General features: G+C 39.2%; 1 protein-coding gene across 21 annotated transcripts in view; it reads right to left on the bottom strand.

Annotated features, from left to right (window-relative positions):
- ZMIZ1 (zinc finger MIZ-type containing 1) overlaps nucleotides 1–21,043 on the bottom strand; it is a 353,245-nt gene that overhangs the window by 116,263 nt on the left and 215,939 nt on the right. For all 21 annotated transcript variants that reach the window (XR_014586502.1, XM_083843109.1, XM_083843093.1 and 18 more), the window contains one exon: nucleotides 13,526–13,631. Coding sequence is in view for 20 of the 21 variants with exons in the window: in XM_083843109.1 (XP_083699235.1) it covers nucleotides 13,526–13,631 (106 nt within the window). In the remaining variant the exon portion in view is untranslated. The remainder of the gene's footprint in view (nucleotides 1–13,525; nucleotides 13,632–21,043) is intronic.

Below are 21,043 nucleotides of genomic sequence, written 5' to 3'. Positions count from 1 at the left end.
CGAAGAATGATGAGAGAGAAGGATTATTTCATTCATATTGTAAACTGGGTGGTCCAATTTTTCTTTTTAAAAGTCAAGTGTTTTCTGGAAAAGATAGAACACCTTTCTTCCCTTTATGTAAATAAAGGGCAAAACATTGTGCTCCACATACTGTAAATGAAAATTTATGAGCAAGCAGACTCCTCACAGAGAAATTAATTTTATATAGGAAACCTTTTCCACCATTGTTAATTCTTGCACTGTGGAGGAGCCTGCTGTAAATGTCTTATTTGTTCATTTGAACAATGGCTTTTAGATCCCAATATAACAGAGATTTTAAAGCCATGTGAAAACAAACACAAAATAATAAAGCACTAAATTTAAACATTAAAACAAACAAAAACTACGAAGAATGGTAAGAACATGAACATCACTCATCCAGACATCAAAAATAACAGTTCATGTCCCCAGAGGTGAAAAGACGGCTAGGTGCCTCCATAACACACACACCAGGGCAAAGCAGCAAGATCAAAGCCCAAACTCCTGCCAGGCTGCTCTGTTAAGCACCTCCACGGGAAAATCTGATTTCTTTTAATATGCCCATGCAATTGTAGTCAGCACACAGATAGCATCTTGAACAAGCCTTTTAACTCAGCTACTTCAGCCCATTCTTCTATGTTTATGGCCTTTTAAAACCTGGAACACGTGACAGACATTATTAACTGGAGGCTGCCACAATTAAAGGTGGATTTGGAAGGGTACAGAGGTGAGGGGGGAAGAGAAAAACAAAGAACACCAAGAAATGACTTCACTTCTGGCTACTCGTATTTTTACGCAGTTGAGACCTACGAAAAGCACTACAGAGAAAAATACTCAAAATAAACACGGAATCCAGGAGTACTTCTTTATGAAGACTCTCTGCTGTATAGCACAATCCTAATCTACAAAGCTCGCTGTGGGGTTTCCATATCCTCTGTACCAAGATAATGCAATGCACAGTGGGACACTACGCTGCATGGCAGCGTACCACTAATGGAGTGACTGTCAGGTGCCTCAGCTGTGCCAAGCAAGTGGTACCGCCATGGATTTGTTGTGCATTTAGCATTAATTGTACTGGTAAGTATACTTTGAAACATATCAATCAGAAATCCCATGGATTTTGTGATTTTTTAGAAACCTAACTTGCAATGGTGTGCGTGCAGAGAGATGACTAGTCCTTCGCTTACTCAAAAACTGCGGGCTCATACCTGAAGTTCTGCTTTAAAAATAGCATTAGAAAAAGTTTTAAAAGGTCCAGCCTCAAACTATACTGAAAAGAAAGCTGAACATTATAAGAAATTAACTATTCATGTACTTCGAGAGTATGAATGGAGACAAGAGAACAGAATAAGAACAAGCCAGTTGGATTATTAAAGCAATTTGCTTTAAGTGGCAGAACTAATACAATTCTTTTAAAACAGTTCAATTTGTAAAGATAAGGTGACATTTTGGGGTTGAAGGAGATGTAGGGAAAAATTAGTTTATCTAAACGATCAGGTTTCCCTATGCACATCTGGATTTTTCATCCTAAAATTTCTAATTTCACTCTATCCCCTTCTAATTTCAGACTCTCCCACACTAATTCACATGCCAAGAATTCACCAGCTTTATAGGCAGAGCAGGCATGCGCTGTCCTTTTCCTCTGCTCTTATATTATGACCTCTGCCTTCTTCATGCCCTATCTTTTTGCTGCCTTAGAAAAAGAAGTAGACCTATTTCAACTCTGTCATTGCTACTGTTCTGCTTTAAAAACTCTAAACATATAAACACCTGCCAGAAGAATGGATACTCTTTGATGTGCAGGACTGATGACGTTCAGTCTGGACACACTGAAAATACCAAATATACTGTTTTTCACCATCCTATGCAGGCAGCAGTCGAGGCTTTCTCTCCAGAGAAACGGAGATTTACAAGTTTCAGAAAAGGCATCACTAAGAAATTATGCTTCTAGACATGAAAACTTAAAAAGTAGCTTTAGCAATTTCAACTTTGCTACAGAAGACAGCTGTTTTTGCATTCATGAGCTTTCTCAAGCATAGCTTTGTATTTTCAATCTCTCTGTGACCTTTATAGCTTTATTGACCTCATGATAAGTAAAGAGTTTTGGACAGAGAGATGAAAGGCAGATAAAAACAGCACCTATGCAAATAAATATGACAATGGAACAATGATCCCTTAGGGACTTTTCCCCTTCTGTAGACTAAATGGCACCTGCAGATTAAATCGTTTCATGGGACTACACATGTAATAAATACCAGATCATTCCAAGTATTCGATATATTTTCAAATCACAGTCCAAATATATTTACTTCACAATAGATACACATACCTTCCAGATCCTCTGTTTACTTATATTTCCTTATCTAAAAAGTTCCTCTCCAGAATCATCTGCATCACACACAGACTGTCAGCCATGGATCAGTATTAGCTTTCTGGAGACTTTGAAGAAATCTCCTGAGAGGTTATTACCATCTTTATCTATACTTTAAGATGATCTGGTTGATTAAGGGGGTCACCCTCCATCAATTTGAAAACATAACCCTCCCCACATTCTCAGTCTTCCACTCTGTGAGGGAAACCATGCATTTGTCACTGATGCACTATTATGCGAATTCTACCAAACCAAGAAGAAAGGAAGAACACACAACATACTTTTAACTGCAGAAGTCTGGCAGTCTGTAGTGCTGGCTGAACCAGAAGGGACTGTGCCAAGACAGACGATGTAGTTAGGATTTCCCCTCTGTTTTTCTAACATCACCTTCAACGTCTCCTACTCCACACATTACAGGCAAAGAAAAATGCTGAAATGCCTATGCATACGTAGCTGCTCTCAAGGGATGCTGAAAACCACTCTGTTGTCCTCCAGAAGGGCTGGGTTCTGTTTAAAGCCTAACTCTTACCAAGGACTGTCCAGGAAGATTGGCTGCTGAACTGTGCCCAGCTGATTGCTTTGCTCAGACACATGATTTGGGTTCTTATATTAGCAATAAATCCACAGTTTGAACTAAGCTTGAAGTTTGGCATGTGTCAGAGTTACCATATAATCAATAACCAAAGAATCCCATTGAGCCTGCAACAGCAGTTTGATGATTCACCAACTGTGCGTCACAGCCTTACGGACTTTGCTCTCAGACATGATTCTTACTTCACACCATGACTTGCTTTTCCTTTAGAGGCACCGAATGATTGTGCATGGGAGCTGATCTTGCTTTTACACAACACAAACAGGCAACACACCACTTCTTTCCACCCCCATCAGGCAGATCAGCCCCCAGCTTCACCCAGCTGTTCAGATATATCCGCGAGCAGCGCAGGGGCAGGAGCTCCCCGAGCTGCAGCTAGCGTACTGTCCTGCCACCGCCTTGCCTGAGGAGCATCTGCCTTCTTCCTCTGGCACTGCAGGTTGGGGCCAATATTGGGAAAAAAACCACAGATGAACACAGAATTTGCTCCACTCCAAAACTGTGACTTTACATATGCATTTTTTCACAAAATTAAAGATTAATTAATTTGTTTCTTACTTGTGTTCTCAATGTTGCTGGACTGCAATGCCAGTCTAATCTTTCTCCAGCTTACAATGATGCTCATCTTAAGAACCTGATATTTATCTAAATTGAGTAAAATTTTTAATCAGAATTTAAAAACAATTTCCTGTCTGACAAAGAATGTCAAAGGTCATAACAGAACGGAGAAAGGAACTCTACACAATTTTGGTTCTAATAAAAATCTACCCTAAGTCTTTGCTTTTGCTCTCAAGACAGTACAACACTGACAACTCCAATTCCTTGTTGTTGTTTTTTGGTTTTGAGTCACAGTTACTGTAGTTACTGCTAATTATTTGAAACAAACACACTCGGCTGTAATACTAGGAGACCTTTAAAGCAAAATCCCTTTCTGCTTGCAGTGGTATCTGGCTTTTCAAGGACCACTAGGACCACTCCAACATTCCCAGTGGGAGGCAGCAACTGTTATAAATTTCCAACAATTTACATCTCCCAATCTCATTTCAGACCATCAGTGAGTCATTTTTCACACTGAGAACCTAGAGGTCTCTCTGGTTCTCTGTCTTAATTGAAATTGCTTCCGTAGTAAATACACTAAATAATTTCATTTGTTTTTTCTATGATGGAAAGACAATATCTTCCAGAGTGAGCAAGATTAATGTCATTTGGGCCTGACCAGACGATCATAGGGGAGACTATCACACAAGAAGCAAATACCCTGCTTTGTACGCAGATGTTCACTGTTCAGTTTATATCCTCAGGAGCAGCCCCTGTTCATCTTTCTATTATTGAGTTCAAAGCCAAGTCAGTAATATTTGCCTTTAAAAATATTTAAATTTATGTTTCCTGTGAGAGCTCTCTTTAGAAGATGCACATTTTAAACCAGTTTGTGAACCCCAAACTGAGGATCAGCATGCACGACTCCAGGTTGCAATCTACAAAGCCCTGCATAGGACTCTGGGAAATGACAACATAGGCAGACAGGAGATATATAAAATTCCATAACTTTTTCTGTCCACTTAAAATGGGTAACCCCAGCACACTTGGAATGCAGATATTTCTCAAAGAAATAAGGAATATATTGAATGAGGCTGCACTTAATCATTAGTTTGATCACATATTTCACAGAAGCTAAGTTTCTACATGAAGAACCTAAGTTTCTACATGAAATACTAGTACTTGAAGTTTTGCTTAAGTACAAAAGCGTGAGAGTGAACCTCTAAAATCAAGCAGATAGAGAAGAAAAAAACTATGTTTTTTGTGCACAAAAGAAATGCATATTCACAACAACAAAGCATAGGTACAACAGAGATACTTACTACACAGACAGATAAGAGTCAAGGAGATTTGCTTATGACTGCACAATGTCCAGGTGCCTTCCCACTTGATAATTTTTTTCCTTCCACTACATTAAGAAATGCTACGAGCCCAGTCTCCCGCAACACCTGTGTGTACAGAGGCATCTTAGAGGACCAGAGACATGTTCACTATCACATACTTGTTTCTTGGACTTCATAGGTAGACTTTGATAAAAGCCTGGATTGAGTCACAGAAATATGATTCAGAACAACCAAGTTTCTAATTTCAGATCCCCACCATTTGGGTTGTATTACTGTTAAGCTACTGAACTTCATGACAGTTTTTTTTGAGTGACATCTCATTTCTTGCATGTATTCCTCAAGCCAGGTGTTACTGGTAACTGCTAGAAAACATGATTTAGCATGTACAGATGTGTCAAGAATAACTGAGGAAAAAGTGGATTTATTAGGACATTGAAAAAGAAAATTCACAATGAGAAACAAATACCCTTGCAATTTTAATCACATAATCAAAAAAAAAAGAATATTTACCTCAGCATCTGGAAAACCTGCAGACGAAACCCATTTTGACGTGTTTTTTTTTTAACATGAGTAATTAAAAACTGAAATAAGTTGAGACAAAAATAACCCATAAAATGGAACTGATCTAGAAGCTTTATCAAACATGAACATTCCAACCTTTATTGAACTGCTCAGAAAAAGAGCACACGTTGTAAGGAACAATACCGCATTTGTTTGGGGAATATATTACTTAATAAGCACTCTTCAGATCCCTTTTCTGTTATTCTCTGGTCTTTCTCCCTGAATTCCCTCTCATGAAGAGGCACAAAGACTAATACAAATTAGAGCAATCTCAAACGACGAATCCTTACGATTTGTTGATTAGTCTTACACTGATACTTAAATGAACACATTTTATCGCGTAGAACTTATTTAAATACCTTGCTATCAGTATACTTTAACAGGTGTATTTGAATGTGAGCATTACAAAGGATGAAACATTAAAACACTTGTTCAGTGAGACTTCTCAGTATGGAAATTTCTCTGTGTAAGGAGAAACATTGCATACAATATCTTGCCTATTAACCAGTGTGTTTCATAACAAAACTGTCCTTGCTGGAGTGTTAGGAGCAAGAACTCTTAAGAGGCTGCCTGCATGCTGCAGACCAACTGGCAGGAGTTAGGAACGGATCTGGAATTTTGACCCCTGCAATGGCAATTTTATTCAGGGATAGAATTGGCTGTCCTGGAGCCAACTTGATGGTCTGATCTGTTCATACAGTTCATGCTTTTGGTCATCCAGTCGACCAGCAGCACAAAGCTACCAACACCCATGCAAACTGCTATTCTCATAGCTGGACTCCTCAGGAACTTCTCCGAATGCCTCCACGACACACAACCCAATAAAAGCCCTGGCAGCGAGGTACATTTGGATGCACTGCAACTCAAAAAGGAACACACTCAGGACTGCTTGCTGTAAACTGAGGAAAAGGTAACTTTGTGAGGGGCAAATGCCATTCTGAAGACTTAGCTTTCTGCTTTCCTATGAATAAATGGATGTTTTCATAGCTGCCTTCCTTCTTACTTTGTTTGTGACTTAGCTCATGTTCAGAGGGACAGATACATTACCCCAAACAACACCAAAAAATAAAAGATTAAAATTCACAGACACCAACCTCTAGTTTGTATATACCACCAAATATTCAGTTGCCCTGAGCACATATGAGGACCCTTCAGCAGAAGACAGAAAACAGCAGTAGAAATCAACATAAATCTTCTGTGGAGAATGCCAGTTCCAATTCAAGTGAAAGTGTGTTGTGCTCACCAGGAAAAGATGCTTCTCAGGAGCCACACAATGAGCTAATTCACTGTATACTTCAAATCCCCAGCAAAGCGAACATTCAGGGAGACTTATGAGCCTCATGAAAATCCCAAGCACAGAATAAGAAAACAACAGAGCTATCTTGTTGCTATAGTTGAGCCTCTGCAATTTTCCTAAGTGCTACAATAAAGGCATTAGCACAAAAACATTCCAACCCAGTGACAGAGTTTTACTGCTACATCTCTCAAAAGTCAAAATTAGTACCATGGTAACAAGGACCTGTCAAATGGCAAAAAGAGCAGGCCAGATAAAGCACCTGATATTTTGGCTAGACAGAAAAAAAGCGGCAGCAGCTCAGTCATACAACCTCATTTAGAAACACACATCCAAGTGCACAACAGTGATTGCCAAAACCGAATTTCTATTCCAGCAAAATGATATCTATTGCCAATCTATTGATAATGATAATCTGCCCCGAGTACGGTAGTGTTTCTTCTATATAGAACGGAGACCAAATGCATCAACAGCAGACACTTGAGAGGAAGGAAAAACCGAACAGCTGAGTTTAAGTTCTAGGGGGGAGAGCATCTCTCATTCTGCAGGCTCTTCAGATGCTCCATTTTGAGATGCTTGAGAACTGCTGCCACATGCCAAGCCATCCAGACAGAGGTATAATTTTCCAGACTGCAGCTCTTTTAGAGACCTGAGTTGCTCTGATTAAACTTATAGGTGAGACAGATTTGCGGAGTCTAGGATGTCTTCCGTGGGGTCCCTTTTTCTGCAGTCAGTGAAAATGGGGCTGTCACAGACTACAGGCAAATTAATGCTGCTCACCACTTATCAATGCTAACTGTACTTCCTTTTGGTCAAGGGGAGTTGCCGACTTGCACAATTCAGATATAGTATATATACTATAAATCTTTAGGAAAGAGAGTCTTAGTTGCAATACAGATATGGCTTGCCAGCATATCTTCCAGACAGAATTATTTATCTCTATGATAACAAAGCCTAAGTGTCCCAAGCTGTAACCATGGCTTCACGGCACTAAGATATACACCTACAGGGGAAGAGGTATTCTCTGCCCTGCATAATATTGAGTTTAATTAAACCAGACAAATACAAGTGGCTGGAAGGCGTATTATTATCCTTGCTTCAAAGCTACAGAAGTACAAAACAGACAGCGAAACAGTCAAGGGCACACAGTGAGAATTTGTGCTAAGAGCTGGGAAGTAAACCCAGAGATCACCTGAAATGTAGTCAGTTTCTGCATCAAAAGCAGTTTCAAAAGGTAACAGCTACAAGAAAGTGCTGCCTTTATTCTAATGAAGAATGTCAAGTGGACAGTTTTAGGACACTAATGCTAAGGGCCACTGGATAAGATAGCTGCACAGAAATGTAGCAAGAATTAAGGAATACACAAATAAAGGAGATTCTTATAACTCAGCTTCGAACTACATCAAGAACCACATTATAAAGTCCCTTTCATATGTTTATTGAGTTTTGTTTTTTAAAAAAGTTATATTTTCAATGTTCCTTTCCTTTGCTCCCTCCCATTCCACTGTCATTCTAATGGAAAGCCTATTCCAAATCCAACTGCCAATCCAATTTTTCACAATTTCAGTAATTTATTCAATTTACACCTATATACTTTTGTGATAACGCCATCCTGTAGCTTTACATTTCTTCTTGTTCTAAGCTCTTTATTTATTAGCATTTACATACAACTCATAACCCTACTCCGCTTTCACTTCATGAACACCCTAAGCAAAGCTCTTCTATTCTGCTCTCATAAAGCTGCCTACACATTCTTATCACCCACTCTGCTAAATACAGGTACATTATTTGCATTTCGACTCCAGTCGTAAGGGACCATTTTTGACTTGACTGAATTGCTGAAAATGTTGGGTGTAAGGCACGTGAGTGAATTTTCATACGTTATTTCTTTCCGAATGCAGGCACGTTGATCATTTGGTCCCTTCAAGCTGGACGGATGCCATTGGCCTTGGCGGTAGCAATTTCCATTCTATACTTGCAATCCTTCTAGCTGCCTTGCCTCCACGGACAATATGAGATTATTGAAAACTCAGGCAAAATGTTCATCTAGCTTTCTAGTCACACATACTCTAGAGATCATCCTTACTTTCTACCTTTTCCTTATTTGTATTGCACACTCTTCTCTCTTTTTCTCTTATTTCTGTAAGCTTGATTTAATAATATGCCAAAATACACTTTGTTTGATCCATACCATTATTTTGAAACAAGACAGTCAAACATGCCAGATAACACACCATAATCAGGACATACCTTCGTAGGTCTCACTCTCTTGCCTGGTGATGCTTTAACACAACCATTTGCCAATATTCTCATACTGCAAATACCTTCCTTAACCCAGGGTCCATTTTACTCTCAGCTTTGGTATCAGACCCACTAAGAACAGCCCTATTACTTCACAGTTATATTACAATGACAAAAGCTAAACAAATAAATGAAGTTTAACGTAAAATCCTCCAACACCATAAAGTTTTCTTTTATATTTCACATACAATTAAGAGTATTAATAATTTTTCTCTTCAAATATAAAATCAAAGCACAGCAAACAGAGCCTAAGGGACCAAAAACAAGCCACTATCAAAAAGGGTTGCTATCTCTGCTATCAAACAGCTAACACTTAGCTGCCCGTCCAAGCTATCAGGGCATTTGTTTGCTGTAGCTTCTCAGTGATTGCTAAAGTACCTTTTCTGCACGGTTCTGCCCTCAGGCTCCTTTCTCCCTCTCTCTTTTACAGAGATAGGGAACACTGTCTTTTTCTGACAAAGCTCCCTGTATGATCTCATCCTGTCGTCCCCTTGTCTGGCCTCAGCTTGGCCCCCTGACAAAAGCAGAAGTAGCTACAAGAGCAATAAAGTTCAGTAGCTTGATAAAGTTTTTGATGTTGTTTTCTTGAATTTCAGCACAGAAAATTGTTCCCTTACAGTTTTTTTTTTTTTTAAACAAACACTGACTGGTGAATTCTGTTTTACTTAAATAATGGACCTTAAAATAAAGCTACCACATAACTTAAAATTTTGTACAGGAAGGGCAAAAGCAGAAGATACCATGCCCAAAATACGTTTAGATGTCCAAGCAGGCACTATTCTGAAAGAAAAACTCAGGCAGAGAGCTAGAAAGCCAGGAATACGCAAACACCAATGCACTTGCATACTAAGTGCAACTGAGGTTGCTGTAGTTTGAAAGTAAATGAGCATGCAGCCAACCTGCTGTGCCATTCCCTATAGGTGTCACAACAAGGCAAAGGAATTTGCCTTGGAAGGTTTGGGGAGCAGCTGTCACCAAAAGAGAGACATGCATTTTTAAAGGCTTTGTCATTTGTCTTCAGGGTGGGAAACGCTGTATTTGACCTCCTGCTGAGGCAGCAGCCCAGATGCAGCAGCATGGGCTAGAAGAATAAAAGGAGGCATCGCTATTATTTCAGGTACAAACACCAGAAAGCAGAGACAAAAGGCACAGTCATTAAACCATCATTACTATTTAAAAGCACATACGACAACTTAATATTTTTCATGCCACACAGGTCTCCAGCCTCAAGGCATTCTCTGAAACAATTCACATTAGCTAATTGTTGACTATCTCAATGGCCAAGTAAAACACAGCAGACAAAAAAGCACAACATCAAATACTGTCTCAGGAACACTAGACTGTCCTGTTCTGTTTGGGAAATGCTACAGAGCTGACAGCTCTTGGTCTGTTCCCGTGGCTTCCTCCTGCTAAGGCTATGCCACCTGAGAAAGCTTCTGTCCCCCCGGCTCCAGCTGTCCATCTCCCCACATCAGGTGTGCTCTGATCTGCCTTCCGCAGCTCGAGTAATCATTGCCTAACCTCTTCAGCTTACGTGAGGTGGGTTAGCAGGCAGCTACCACTACAGCTTTTTAAGCCAAGTGTCATGAAACCAGGTGGGGCTGACTGCCTGAGCCAGGGGTGTTTCTGGGCCTGCTGAGCAGCCAGCTGTGCTGCCCTCTGGCTCCAGCCCTGTCCCACCAGGGATAACCAAGACCATCGGGTACGGCCACGGGGACCCTAACTCTCACCTGGGCCCAGCAGAGAGAAACAGATGAACAGAAGATAACCAGCAAACACTTAGCTGGCACTCTGGACCTGGGGTGGTCCTCCTGCTGCGCTGACCAGAGCTGTAAAGCCCGAGAGCCACGGGTCACTTGCGGTGTCCCGGCCTCCAGGACGTCAGTCAACAGGCCTTGTCCTAGGCAGCACAGTGGCACTAACAGTGAGTGGTCCTCAAAAGGGTTTGGTGCAAATATTTTCCCCAGTGTTCACCTACTCTAATTTGGTTTAATTAGATAAGTGGTTTTTTTTGTTTTTCTCCTAATATTTCAGTGCACCAGAAACAATGCAACACAGACTAAAAACATTTCTGGAGCTATCCCTTTGGTGGCATTAAATCCCTACTTGGAGGAATGAATTCAAGCCACTGTAAATTCCCCTTAAGCCTGGAGGAAGGGAAAAACATTCTTATTCATTAAAAATAATGCCATTTGGTATCTACATGAGAAAGTGACTGGAAGAAGTGTTGAAGGTGTCTTCAACAGATGTAACAAGGAAAAGAATGAGTTACTCAAATCCATATGGAAGAACCCCTGACTACTTAAGCAAATCGTGAAAGGCAGCTTTCAATGATACGCACTGTTTAAAAAATTTAAAAAAAAAACACTCAACTTTTTAATGATAACTGAATGAGGGAGCAGATCCACCTTTGCTTTAGAAATCAGAAAATGTTAATACGTTCAGATGTTGAAATTAACAGTTTCAGAAAAAAATAAAGATAGTCTGAAACAATCTCACATTTGTAATCCTCACCTGTCAGTCTTTCAAGCTGCCCATTCAATGATGTAGCTCTCACAGGTCATATGTGAAGGTGACACCCTTAGAGTAGGTGTTACATGTGACATTTCACCAAAATGCATTATGGCGTGCCCTGAATTTTGACTACTTAATACAGACAAAATAAGCACTGCAAAACATGGTGTGGGTGGGCATGATGAAACCCCAGGAACAATTGGTGAAACAAGTATATATATGGTTAACCTAAGGTAGCTGTGAAACCTGATATGTAAGATCACTGAAAATAAATTGTACACGCATCTGGGAAGTAGGAAGGAAAGCAAATGACTGAAAAGAAGGTTTTTAATACACTGAGAGAAGAGCTCATGTTTTCATTACAATTTTCCCAGTATTGTATCAATTAACAATGGAAAGACTGAAATCTGTATGGATTGCTAGAGTAGTGAGTTAGACAAAAAAAAAAAAAGGCAGATATTCCCCCCAAATAATTATTTGTATAAATGAAACACTGAAACTGGGCTTTTCTAGGATATGACTGACCAACCAGTGGCTTTCAAGGCTATCCTCTCATGCCTGCTCCAAACAAAAAGGATTAGAACATGAAAAGATCCAAAGACTACCTTACCTCCACTAACACACTGATAGAGACCTCACACCTCAGAGACTAACACACACTCAGTAAGAACTTCCAAGAACAAAGGTATGACTACTTTTACTAGGTATATTTTCAAGGGAAAGAAATGTCTCAGTTAATGCGTTCATAGCAAGAAATCCTCAAACAACCCGTAAAAAAAAAAAAAAAAAAAAAAAAAAAGCCAAGAAGAGAAGTGATAGCTAACTATTGGAGAAACTTGCTATAAATTCAGAAAAAGGGAGATTGTGACTGGTCAACTGAAGGTTTTATCTTCCACACAGCTTTCCCAAAAGAAAATTAGACAGTTCATTGGACATTTAGTAAAATTAATAATCCCTTCCCATACAAAGGATTAATTAGTCCATTGAATATGTCATGATGTGAAAGCCACTTTGCACAAGGAACTGCTTAGAGCAGTTAGAACAAAAGATAGCCACGAGTGAAATAAATTTGAGGCTGGTAAGGACCAGAAAGTTACATGAAAACAAATGTTACCAACACATAATCAGTTGACTACAAATTACTACTTCGGAGGAAGGTAACCTTTTCTGACATTCTAAAACTGGGACTGTATACCAGTTACTAACTAGAAAAGTTAACTGTTCCATTCCAGAGTGTAGATATCTGCCTTTTTTTCAAGTCAGTACACGTTATGTTGACACTTATCAGCTAAAAAAAAAGAACCAAAATTAAACTCTCCAGTTAAATAAAACACAATGTGAGAAGCAGAGACTCCCATGTGCATTTTATACTTTCAACAATACAGGAAAACAATAGCAATACATCATAATCATTGATGTCCTACCCTATCAGAGCACCATAACAGATAATTGCCATAAAACACTAGGAAAAAAAGTGCTACGTAGTATTATCTTAATAGTGTTGTTACCTATTCTTGGCTTGAAATTCTATAGTGAATGAATAGACCTACAAGAAACTGTGGTACTTCTTTGCACAGACATATGCAGTCCAGGAATAAAAGTTTGGCAACAGATGTTTCAGACACTTACAGAATGAACATAAAAAATATAGAAAGGCTGACATACAACAGAAAATCAATGGTTTACCAAGATGGAGGGGTCTGAGTATGCTCATTTCCTCCCTAATACTACTGAACATCAGTGTTTCCGGAAGTTACGCTTCATCTACAAGATCAAACAAGGCTATGAACAGCACTAGTTGGGTAAAATGTTAATTCCCAAAGCCAATCATCCTCAGAACAGCATACCATTGAAATGCTAAAATCTGCAGCACTGCTACAACAGAACACTTGGTTGTTTTTTGTTTTTAAAAAAGCAATACAGTAGCAAGTAGTATTTATTAAGCATATAACCATCCAAGAAATCACTGATATACCAAAAAATGTTTTTCCTACCAGCTGATTTTGGAGTGAATTTGTCCCTGTTGGCTGCACATACTGCCAGTAGCCTGTATCCAAGATCCAAGTCAAATCCTTGCTGAGCTGCCACTCGACTAACCACCTGCAGAGGGAAATAAAGAAAGCTTCATTAAAGGTTACTTGAGCTCTTTGCAAAGTTACTTTAACCTGCTTATCAGCACTAATGTTAGACAACTGAATCTGCTGTTGCAAAATCCACAGCACAAACGTGATATGAGGCATTGTTCTCCCATAGTTCCCAGTGCAAGCACAGCAAAGAGAACACATGAATCTCTTCTGGTGATCTCGTTATTTGACCATGTGCCAGAAGAAAGGCCTGACAGTTCATTTGAAGTTGGAGGGAAAAAGCTTTTCCAGAAAGTAGTGCAGGAGGACCATATGCAAAGATTATACAGAATATACTTCACTATACTTGAGAATTTGTGATGAAAAAATCTCCTAAGTCTCTGTCCCTGGGTCACAAATAGTTCCTGGCCTTGTTTTGAAGAGCACGGCTCACATCCCCTAGGTTAAAATGCCCTCCTCCTCATTGATGCAGTGTTCTCCTCTGCTGTGATCCGTGTCACAGTTGCTGCATTTCAACAATACAGTATTGCAAAGCCCATTTACTAGACTTCTCAAATAAATAGGCCTGTGCCTATTTGACAAACACATAAATACGAAGAGAAGGGTTTTTGTTTGTTTGTTTGGTTGGTTGGTTAGGTTTTTTTTGATTTCTCCTGGTAAACGGGAGCTGATCTAGAAGGAATCTAAATTTCTTGTAGGACTAGCTAAACTAGGCAAGTGAAAGACTGGGGTCAAGGATGAAAAGTAGTCAACTGTTTCTCCAAGCCAGCAACGCAGCTATCAGCCAAGAATGTATCCTCATAAAAATCTGCGTAGTATAAACACAATACTGTGGTCATTCTGGGCAAACTACAGTTATACACAGCAGAGCTTTTACATTGCCTTCTGGTTGCACGGGATGACTTCAGACTCAGAGGCATGGATAAAAACATTATTCTTAACACTTCCATTATCACTTTGCATTGAACCAGTGGTCAAAGAACTCCAAAGGAAACAAAACACCATTTCCTTGGGTGAAGCAAAACAAAGTCCCAGTCCTAAATAGCTTACAATACAACAACATATCCTTTTCCCACCCCTATTCTGAAAGCTTATTTCTAAATCAGTGATAGTGCAATTACCTGTGCCCAGCACTGACTTCCCAAAGAAGCAACAACATAAACCAGTAAGGAACCAAGATATGTGATAACCTACAGACAGTAAATAAATGCAGTATTCTGGCCTACCTACTGAACATTATTACATGAACCTTATTATTTTGAACTTTCTTCCATTATCCACTTTCCCTAATTAACAGTAAAGAATTAGATTTCTCTCTTAAGAAAGAATTATCACGGATAATGTTCCTGGTTAGATTTTTGTTGCTGTTGTTTTTCCTATTAATTTAGAAATTACAGATTCATCTGAATTTATCAAGTGGGAGTGACTCCTCTCTATCCTTTTTAACCCTCTCAATCTCAAAATAGAGCAGTAGAGAGCTTCAGGGGAATCAAATGAGAATTCAGGATAATCAATAAAACAATACACAACCGAAGAACATTGTTTTATCTCCTGTTTCTCTTTAAAATTGACTAAGTTGTAGATAGGAAAGAAAAATAATTTGGGAGGAAAGCTGCAATTATTTTTGATAAGTCACAAAACAGCCAACTTGATAGATCAACCTTTAATCTTTTACACACAACAGTCTGATGGTTCTTGAAATCCTCATTAAGAGGCTGGGTCCAAACTTGCAACATTTAGATAAAAATAAAAACAAACAAAAACAAGGAAAAGAGCAACAGGAGAAAAACAGGATATTTCACACTTCATGAAAAGTCAGCAATAGGAGGTAAGACTGGTGGTTTGCTGTGAGATCCAAGGGACACTGATGTCTAACCGTTCTCCTTTTCCTACTTCCAGTATCACCACAGTTCGGCCACTGACAGGTACACACTAGACAAGGGTACCACACCAGAAGGAAGCAGACAGAGATCCTTTTTAAAAAATAAGTCTTGTTAAGGGCTTCTGAGAGCACTGTGCCATTAATGTGTAAAGATTATTTAAATTTCTTCAGGTACCATCCTGCACCATCATAAAGCAACTCGCCTCAGGCTTAGGCCTAAAAAAATAAAGGAGAAAGGACACTCCCATTTTCTATTTTGAAAAAAGCATATGATCATCAAACTACCCATTCTGAAACTGATCAGGAATGAAGGTAGATACACCTGCTCTTCATTGAGAGCACGATAACTTAAAAAAATGCATCATATATGCTTTATATATATCATATATACCATATACGCGAACATATGCTTAGTTCATTGTAAAATGTGGAGCTATGAATACACAGGTACCATTAGCCAGTGGTCAAGTCAGAACTCTGAACTGACATCCTGCTAATTATGCAAAACAAAATCTCTAGGATAATACAGGAAATAGAAAAAAATCATAAACTCCTGAGCCCAGGAAAGCTGATCTCTGATTGCAATGTCTTCACTAAAGAGGCTGGAAAGCCTGGGCTAGTTTGGGTCCCAACAGCAGGCCGAGGCTTACTCTGTTACACTTTAGTTCAACAGCAGTGTACTTCTCTGAATTTCCTCTACCAGTCAGCAACAACACTGTTATGTACCCTGCCATGTCTGATGGAAAGCAGACGTCCCCAGTGTTGACCATACCCTGGTGGCCAAAGGACCATCTTGTGCAGGCCCACACGGCATGGGTCAGCAAGCACGGCAAGTGGGTTACCAAAGCGAGAGGACGCAGAACCTGAATTTGTTAGTCTAGAGAAGCCAGCCAATCAACTGTTACTTTTTGCTCAAGTTTTTCATCAAAAATGTGAAGGAAAACAAATTAAAAAATCACTTCTGTTAACAGAAATAAATCTAAACTCAAGACTTTTTCCACAGAAAAAGAGGACAGAAAAACATCCTTCCCTCAAAAGAGTAACAGCAAAACCAGCAACTACCTAATTGAAAACAAACATTTCTAATAAAATATCCATTTTGCAAAGAGTTATTTTCCACCCGTATTTTTCTCCTACCCAATCCAGTAAGGCTGGAAAGAGACCACATGAAGCAAACTGCTCTAGCAGTGCTCAGGAGTGCGTACCGGGCCCTGCTGCTCTCCCAGCCTTCAGATGTTATGTACTGCTTCTCATAGATACACCAGGTCACTTTTTTTTGGTCCAGTTTCTTCACAGGCTCAAAAATTTTTGCATTAATTGTATTTTAAAGTCCTTCCATCAACTGTAACAGCTGAAGACTTACTTTTATTTTAAACTGCAAGTTGAACAGAGCGGTTTGTACACCCTGCAAAGATCATGTTGCAGGTTGCCCACCGGTGCCCAGAGACATTGCTTCATTTCTTACACTGCTCACTGGGTAGTGAGAAGGCCTTCCTCCTGTGAACCTGCACACCAGGGATTTCCTATCCTTTTAAATATTAAAACACTGGGATTCTCAGAAACAAGATGACAAATGCGTCATAGGAATACGATCCAGAAAATGCAAAGAATCAACTAGAAACCAGATGGTAAATTTAATATATTCAGTTCAGCAGACCCTGATGATATTTACCTTAGAGTGCCTCAAAGGAAGCAGCCTGGGCAAACCTTGTAACTGCTAATGATTATCTTCAGGAATTCATTCAAGGCAGAGGCCTTAGAAGCACATCAAATGTCTGTTTTTGAGACGGTGGAAAGGTGAACCTTAGAAATTACAGTTACCCAGACTGATAACAAAATAAATTACTAAACCAATATTATGCGAGTAATATAGAAAATCATCATGAATCCATCAGCACAGTGCAGTTTTCTTCTTTGACAAGTTAACTGGCCTTGTAAGTGTACGGAAAGTACTAGATGACATGTATCTTAACTCTAACATGCCTTTTGACATTGCCCTACAAGACACTGTCATAACAGATGAACATAGCCTAGATGACGTTAGTATAAACTTTACTCAGATTATTGATTAATAGTCCTCTGTCAAATCATAACTTGTCCTGGATACAGGCCATTTCTATGTATTCAGTTTTGACTTGGACAATGAAACTGGGTAACTTGCAAAACTTCAGATGATGACATGCAGAGGAGTCTGCAAACACTTAAGAGAGCAGGGTGAGAGTTTAAAATAATCTTGATAAACTGGAAAAGTGTTCCAAAAATTAAACACGTATGAAATATTATAAATGGATAGAGAAATCACATGCCCAAACAGAAAATTAAGCATAACTGGTTAGGCAGAAATACTGAGGACATGAATTCGGAGGTCAACAGCAAGTATATGGTTTTGAAAGTAAAGCTCTAAAAAACGTATCAATAACTTGATTTTAATCTAAGAAGATAAAATTGGCAGAAGATGCAAGGTTAGGCTTCAAATACATAGAAAGCTTTCTTACAGGTGATGTGAATCAACTGTCCCTTGTGTATACAAAATATGTAACTCGAATTCATCTGCTCAACGTACAAGTGACTGGGATAAATATTGGAAAAATTTTGAGATGTTAAAGACCGTCAAACAATGGAACAGTCTGTCAATCTCTCTGGAGTTTGGGAGTGGGGCAATTTTTAGCAGACTACACGGTATCTTTAAGACATCCAATGCGTCATAGGAATATGATTCAGAAAATGCAAAGAACCAATTAGAAGATCATTGGTAAAGTTAATATATTCTAGTCAGTAGACCCTGATGAAATTTACCTTAGGGAAAAAGAATGGACACAATGTCCCCTTAAGTCCTTCCCAAGCCAAATCTCAGCAATTGCTGACATCTATTGCTGGCTGGAGCCACCCAATTCTGCTTGAACCCTACCCCAGGAACACTCCCAAGTTTGAAAACTCCTGTGATTTAGATCCTAACTCGGGTAACAGTACTCTGATCAGGCAGGATCGAATCAACATGGTTTCAATTATCCATTCAATGTTATGGTTAAGTGATCTGATACCCACTTGCAAACATACTTGGGCTTTCTCTACTGCAAATTCAAGTTCAGCACACAGGCAAAAATTCAGACAACACACAGGTGGCACCATGTGTTCAAACATGACTTCATTTTGCAATGTTGTAAGCATGCATCTTAGTTGGTCTAAGCACACATGCTATGAAATTCAGTTGAAATTTAGTAGCAGATTAAAGAAAAAAAAGCATTTGCCAACGATACCACAGTCCGAAACTGGGATACACACTCAGTAATCCTCTATGGTATTTTACAGCCTTATTTCCTAACATATTTCCTATTTATACTAGCAACACCTAGTTTTTATTTTAATGGTGGTACAGTACTGATGATTATTTCAAGTTCTGTCTTTAAAGTAACATATATCTTATTTGCAAGCAAACTTTAATCTAATAGTAACCACCAATAAGAAAATCTGATTTCCAAAAACCTTTCAAATCTTTAATCTGGACAGTACTGCATTCATACCTGACATTTCACACTCACCACCTGTGACACAGCTCTGCAGAGTTCCAGATGGCTGAACTCTCAGAGTCACTGATAGTATGAGCAAAATTATTAGAGTTAAGTTTTAATAATGGAAAAAGCAGAGAAATTCAGCTACCCACTTCTTTCTCCTCTGCTGAATTTAACTCCAATACTTTGTTTTTATTGCTGCTGTTTTTCCCCTTTTGCAAGACTAAGGAGCTACACCACAGCAAGCTCCCCTCCCTGCCCTTCTTGTCATCACACCACGAAGTACTGGAACAATGTAGCTCTTAACCTAACAGGCCTGTTAATCAAGAGGGTTATATGGCTGCTTATTACAAAACTCCCTTCCCATTATGTTGCACTTTCAAAGAATCTCTTAACTAGCAGCAGTCAAGAGCACCCCCCCCTGCTGGCATCAGAATGAATTTTTCCAATTCAATTTGCTGGCTGCTCAAAACTAAAAATGCCAGCTGATTGCTAGTTCAGACAGCTCTGTGTTCAGCCACTTGTGCATACTTGAAATTATCTGAATGCAGTTTGAAGACTACAGCAGAAATTTTGTAATTAGAATTCTGCAATGTAGATGGTAATTTTTCCCCCTCGGTAACACACAGAGATCAGATAAACAGGAAGCAAATTGAAGAATTTTGCAACGTGAATGGTGATCTGCTTCAAACAGAAAAAAGGGAAAAGGAGGAAGATATCTTTGTGATCTGAAGCCCTGGTCGGACAAGACTCTTACATTCTAGTTACAGAAGAGCTGTCTCAACAATGCAGACAATCAAAGCAGGTGAGTGAAGTTATACGTCGTCAGCCAGTTTCTGGCTTGTGATGCTTGAAAACAGACATTAAGTAGGTTCTGAAAATGTAAAAGACCCTATTCAAACTAGGGTTTTCTTAAATCTATTTCCCATTGAATTAGGTGGATAAGGACTGTATTTTCAAAATAAAATTAACTACTATACCTGCTGTCTACTTCTTGGTCACTTCCTGAAAAAATGAGGCAGACCATGCAGAATAAGGATACCTGCTCCTTTACTCCCTCCTCCTCTCCTATGCATGTCTCTAACAAGCATAAGCATAGAAGAGAAGGTTCCCATACTTAATCACCTCCATCTGAAATTTTCTCCCAGAGGAAAAAATGCAAGGATTTCACTTTAATAAAGCCAGCTGATCGCTGGGTCACTGCAATGCCATTGCCACCTGAGTCCTGACAGGTTTTGAACAATGATATGGATGAAACATACAGTCATCACACAAAGAAAGTGATACAGAAATACAAAAAACATTTTAATTTTGACAGCAACACATTTCAAAAAAAATGCTTTAAAGCTGTAAAACAACCCATGCCTTGACTAGCAAAATCAAGTTTAAAAAAAGGGCTTTAGGATATCATGAGCTCATATGACAGCCAGTAACACTGAGTTATTTGGTAGCATTACGAGCTGCTCTGGGGAGGAGCGTTCTGTGCCTGCTGGCTGTACTCCGACAGTACAGCATGTACACAGCCCCAAAGCGCTGTGATGCACTGCAAACACAAAAACGTGTGTTTAACAAATGCATGGAGAGACGATGACGGAAACAAGATTTCTTCCATGTGAACTTATTGCTCTAGTCTTGGGATACAACGACCAAATGCAACATTTCTAGGGCTCTAAAGGGCAGCTGCATCCTGCTGTTTTCTGGGTATAGATGTGCTGAACCAACTCTTCCATCTGCAATTACTCTAATTCAGATCTTAACCTGATTTGAAAAGTGACTTTTGATGTCACATGCTGATTTTTGATTATGTACTTTCTGCATTAAGCAGAATGAACCCAGCCAGGTGTGAAGTCAATGTAGCAGCATATACCTTGTGAACACATTAGCTTCATTTTGTTGTTTTTGCTGTCTGAGGCATCCTGTTGTGGAAACCTGACGTTATTCAAAGATATGGCTCTTGTTCTAATTTTTTTTAATGAACTATGTTTAATTACATATTGTCTGAGCTAAAAAAGGATTTCTGTATCATGAAACTGAGAG

The sequence above is a fragment of the Anser anser genome (genome assembly GCF_964211835.1).
Source record: "Anser anser genome assembly, chromosome: 7".
Taxonomy (NCBI): domain Eukaryota; kingdom Metazoa; phylum Chordata; class Aves; order Anseriformes; family Anatidae; genus Anser; species Anser anser.
Note: the sequence above shows the minus strand (reverse complement) of the source record. Positions and strands in the feature narration are given on the sequence as shown.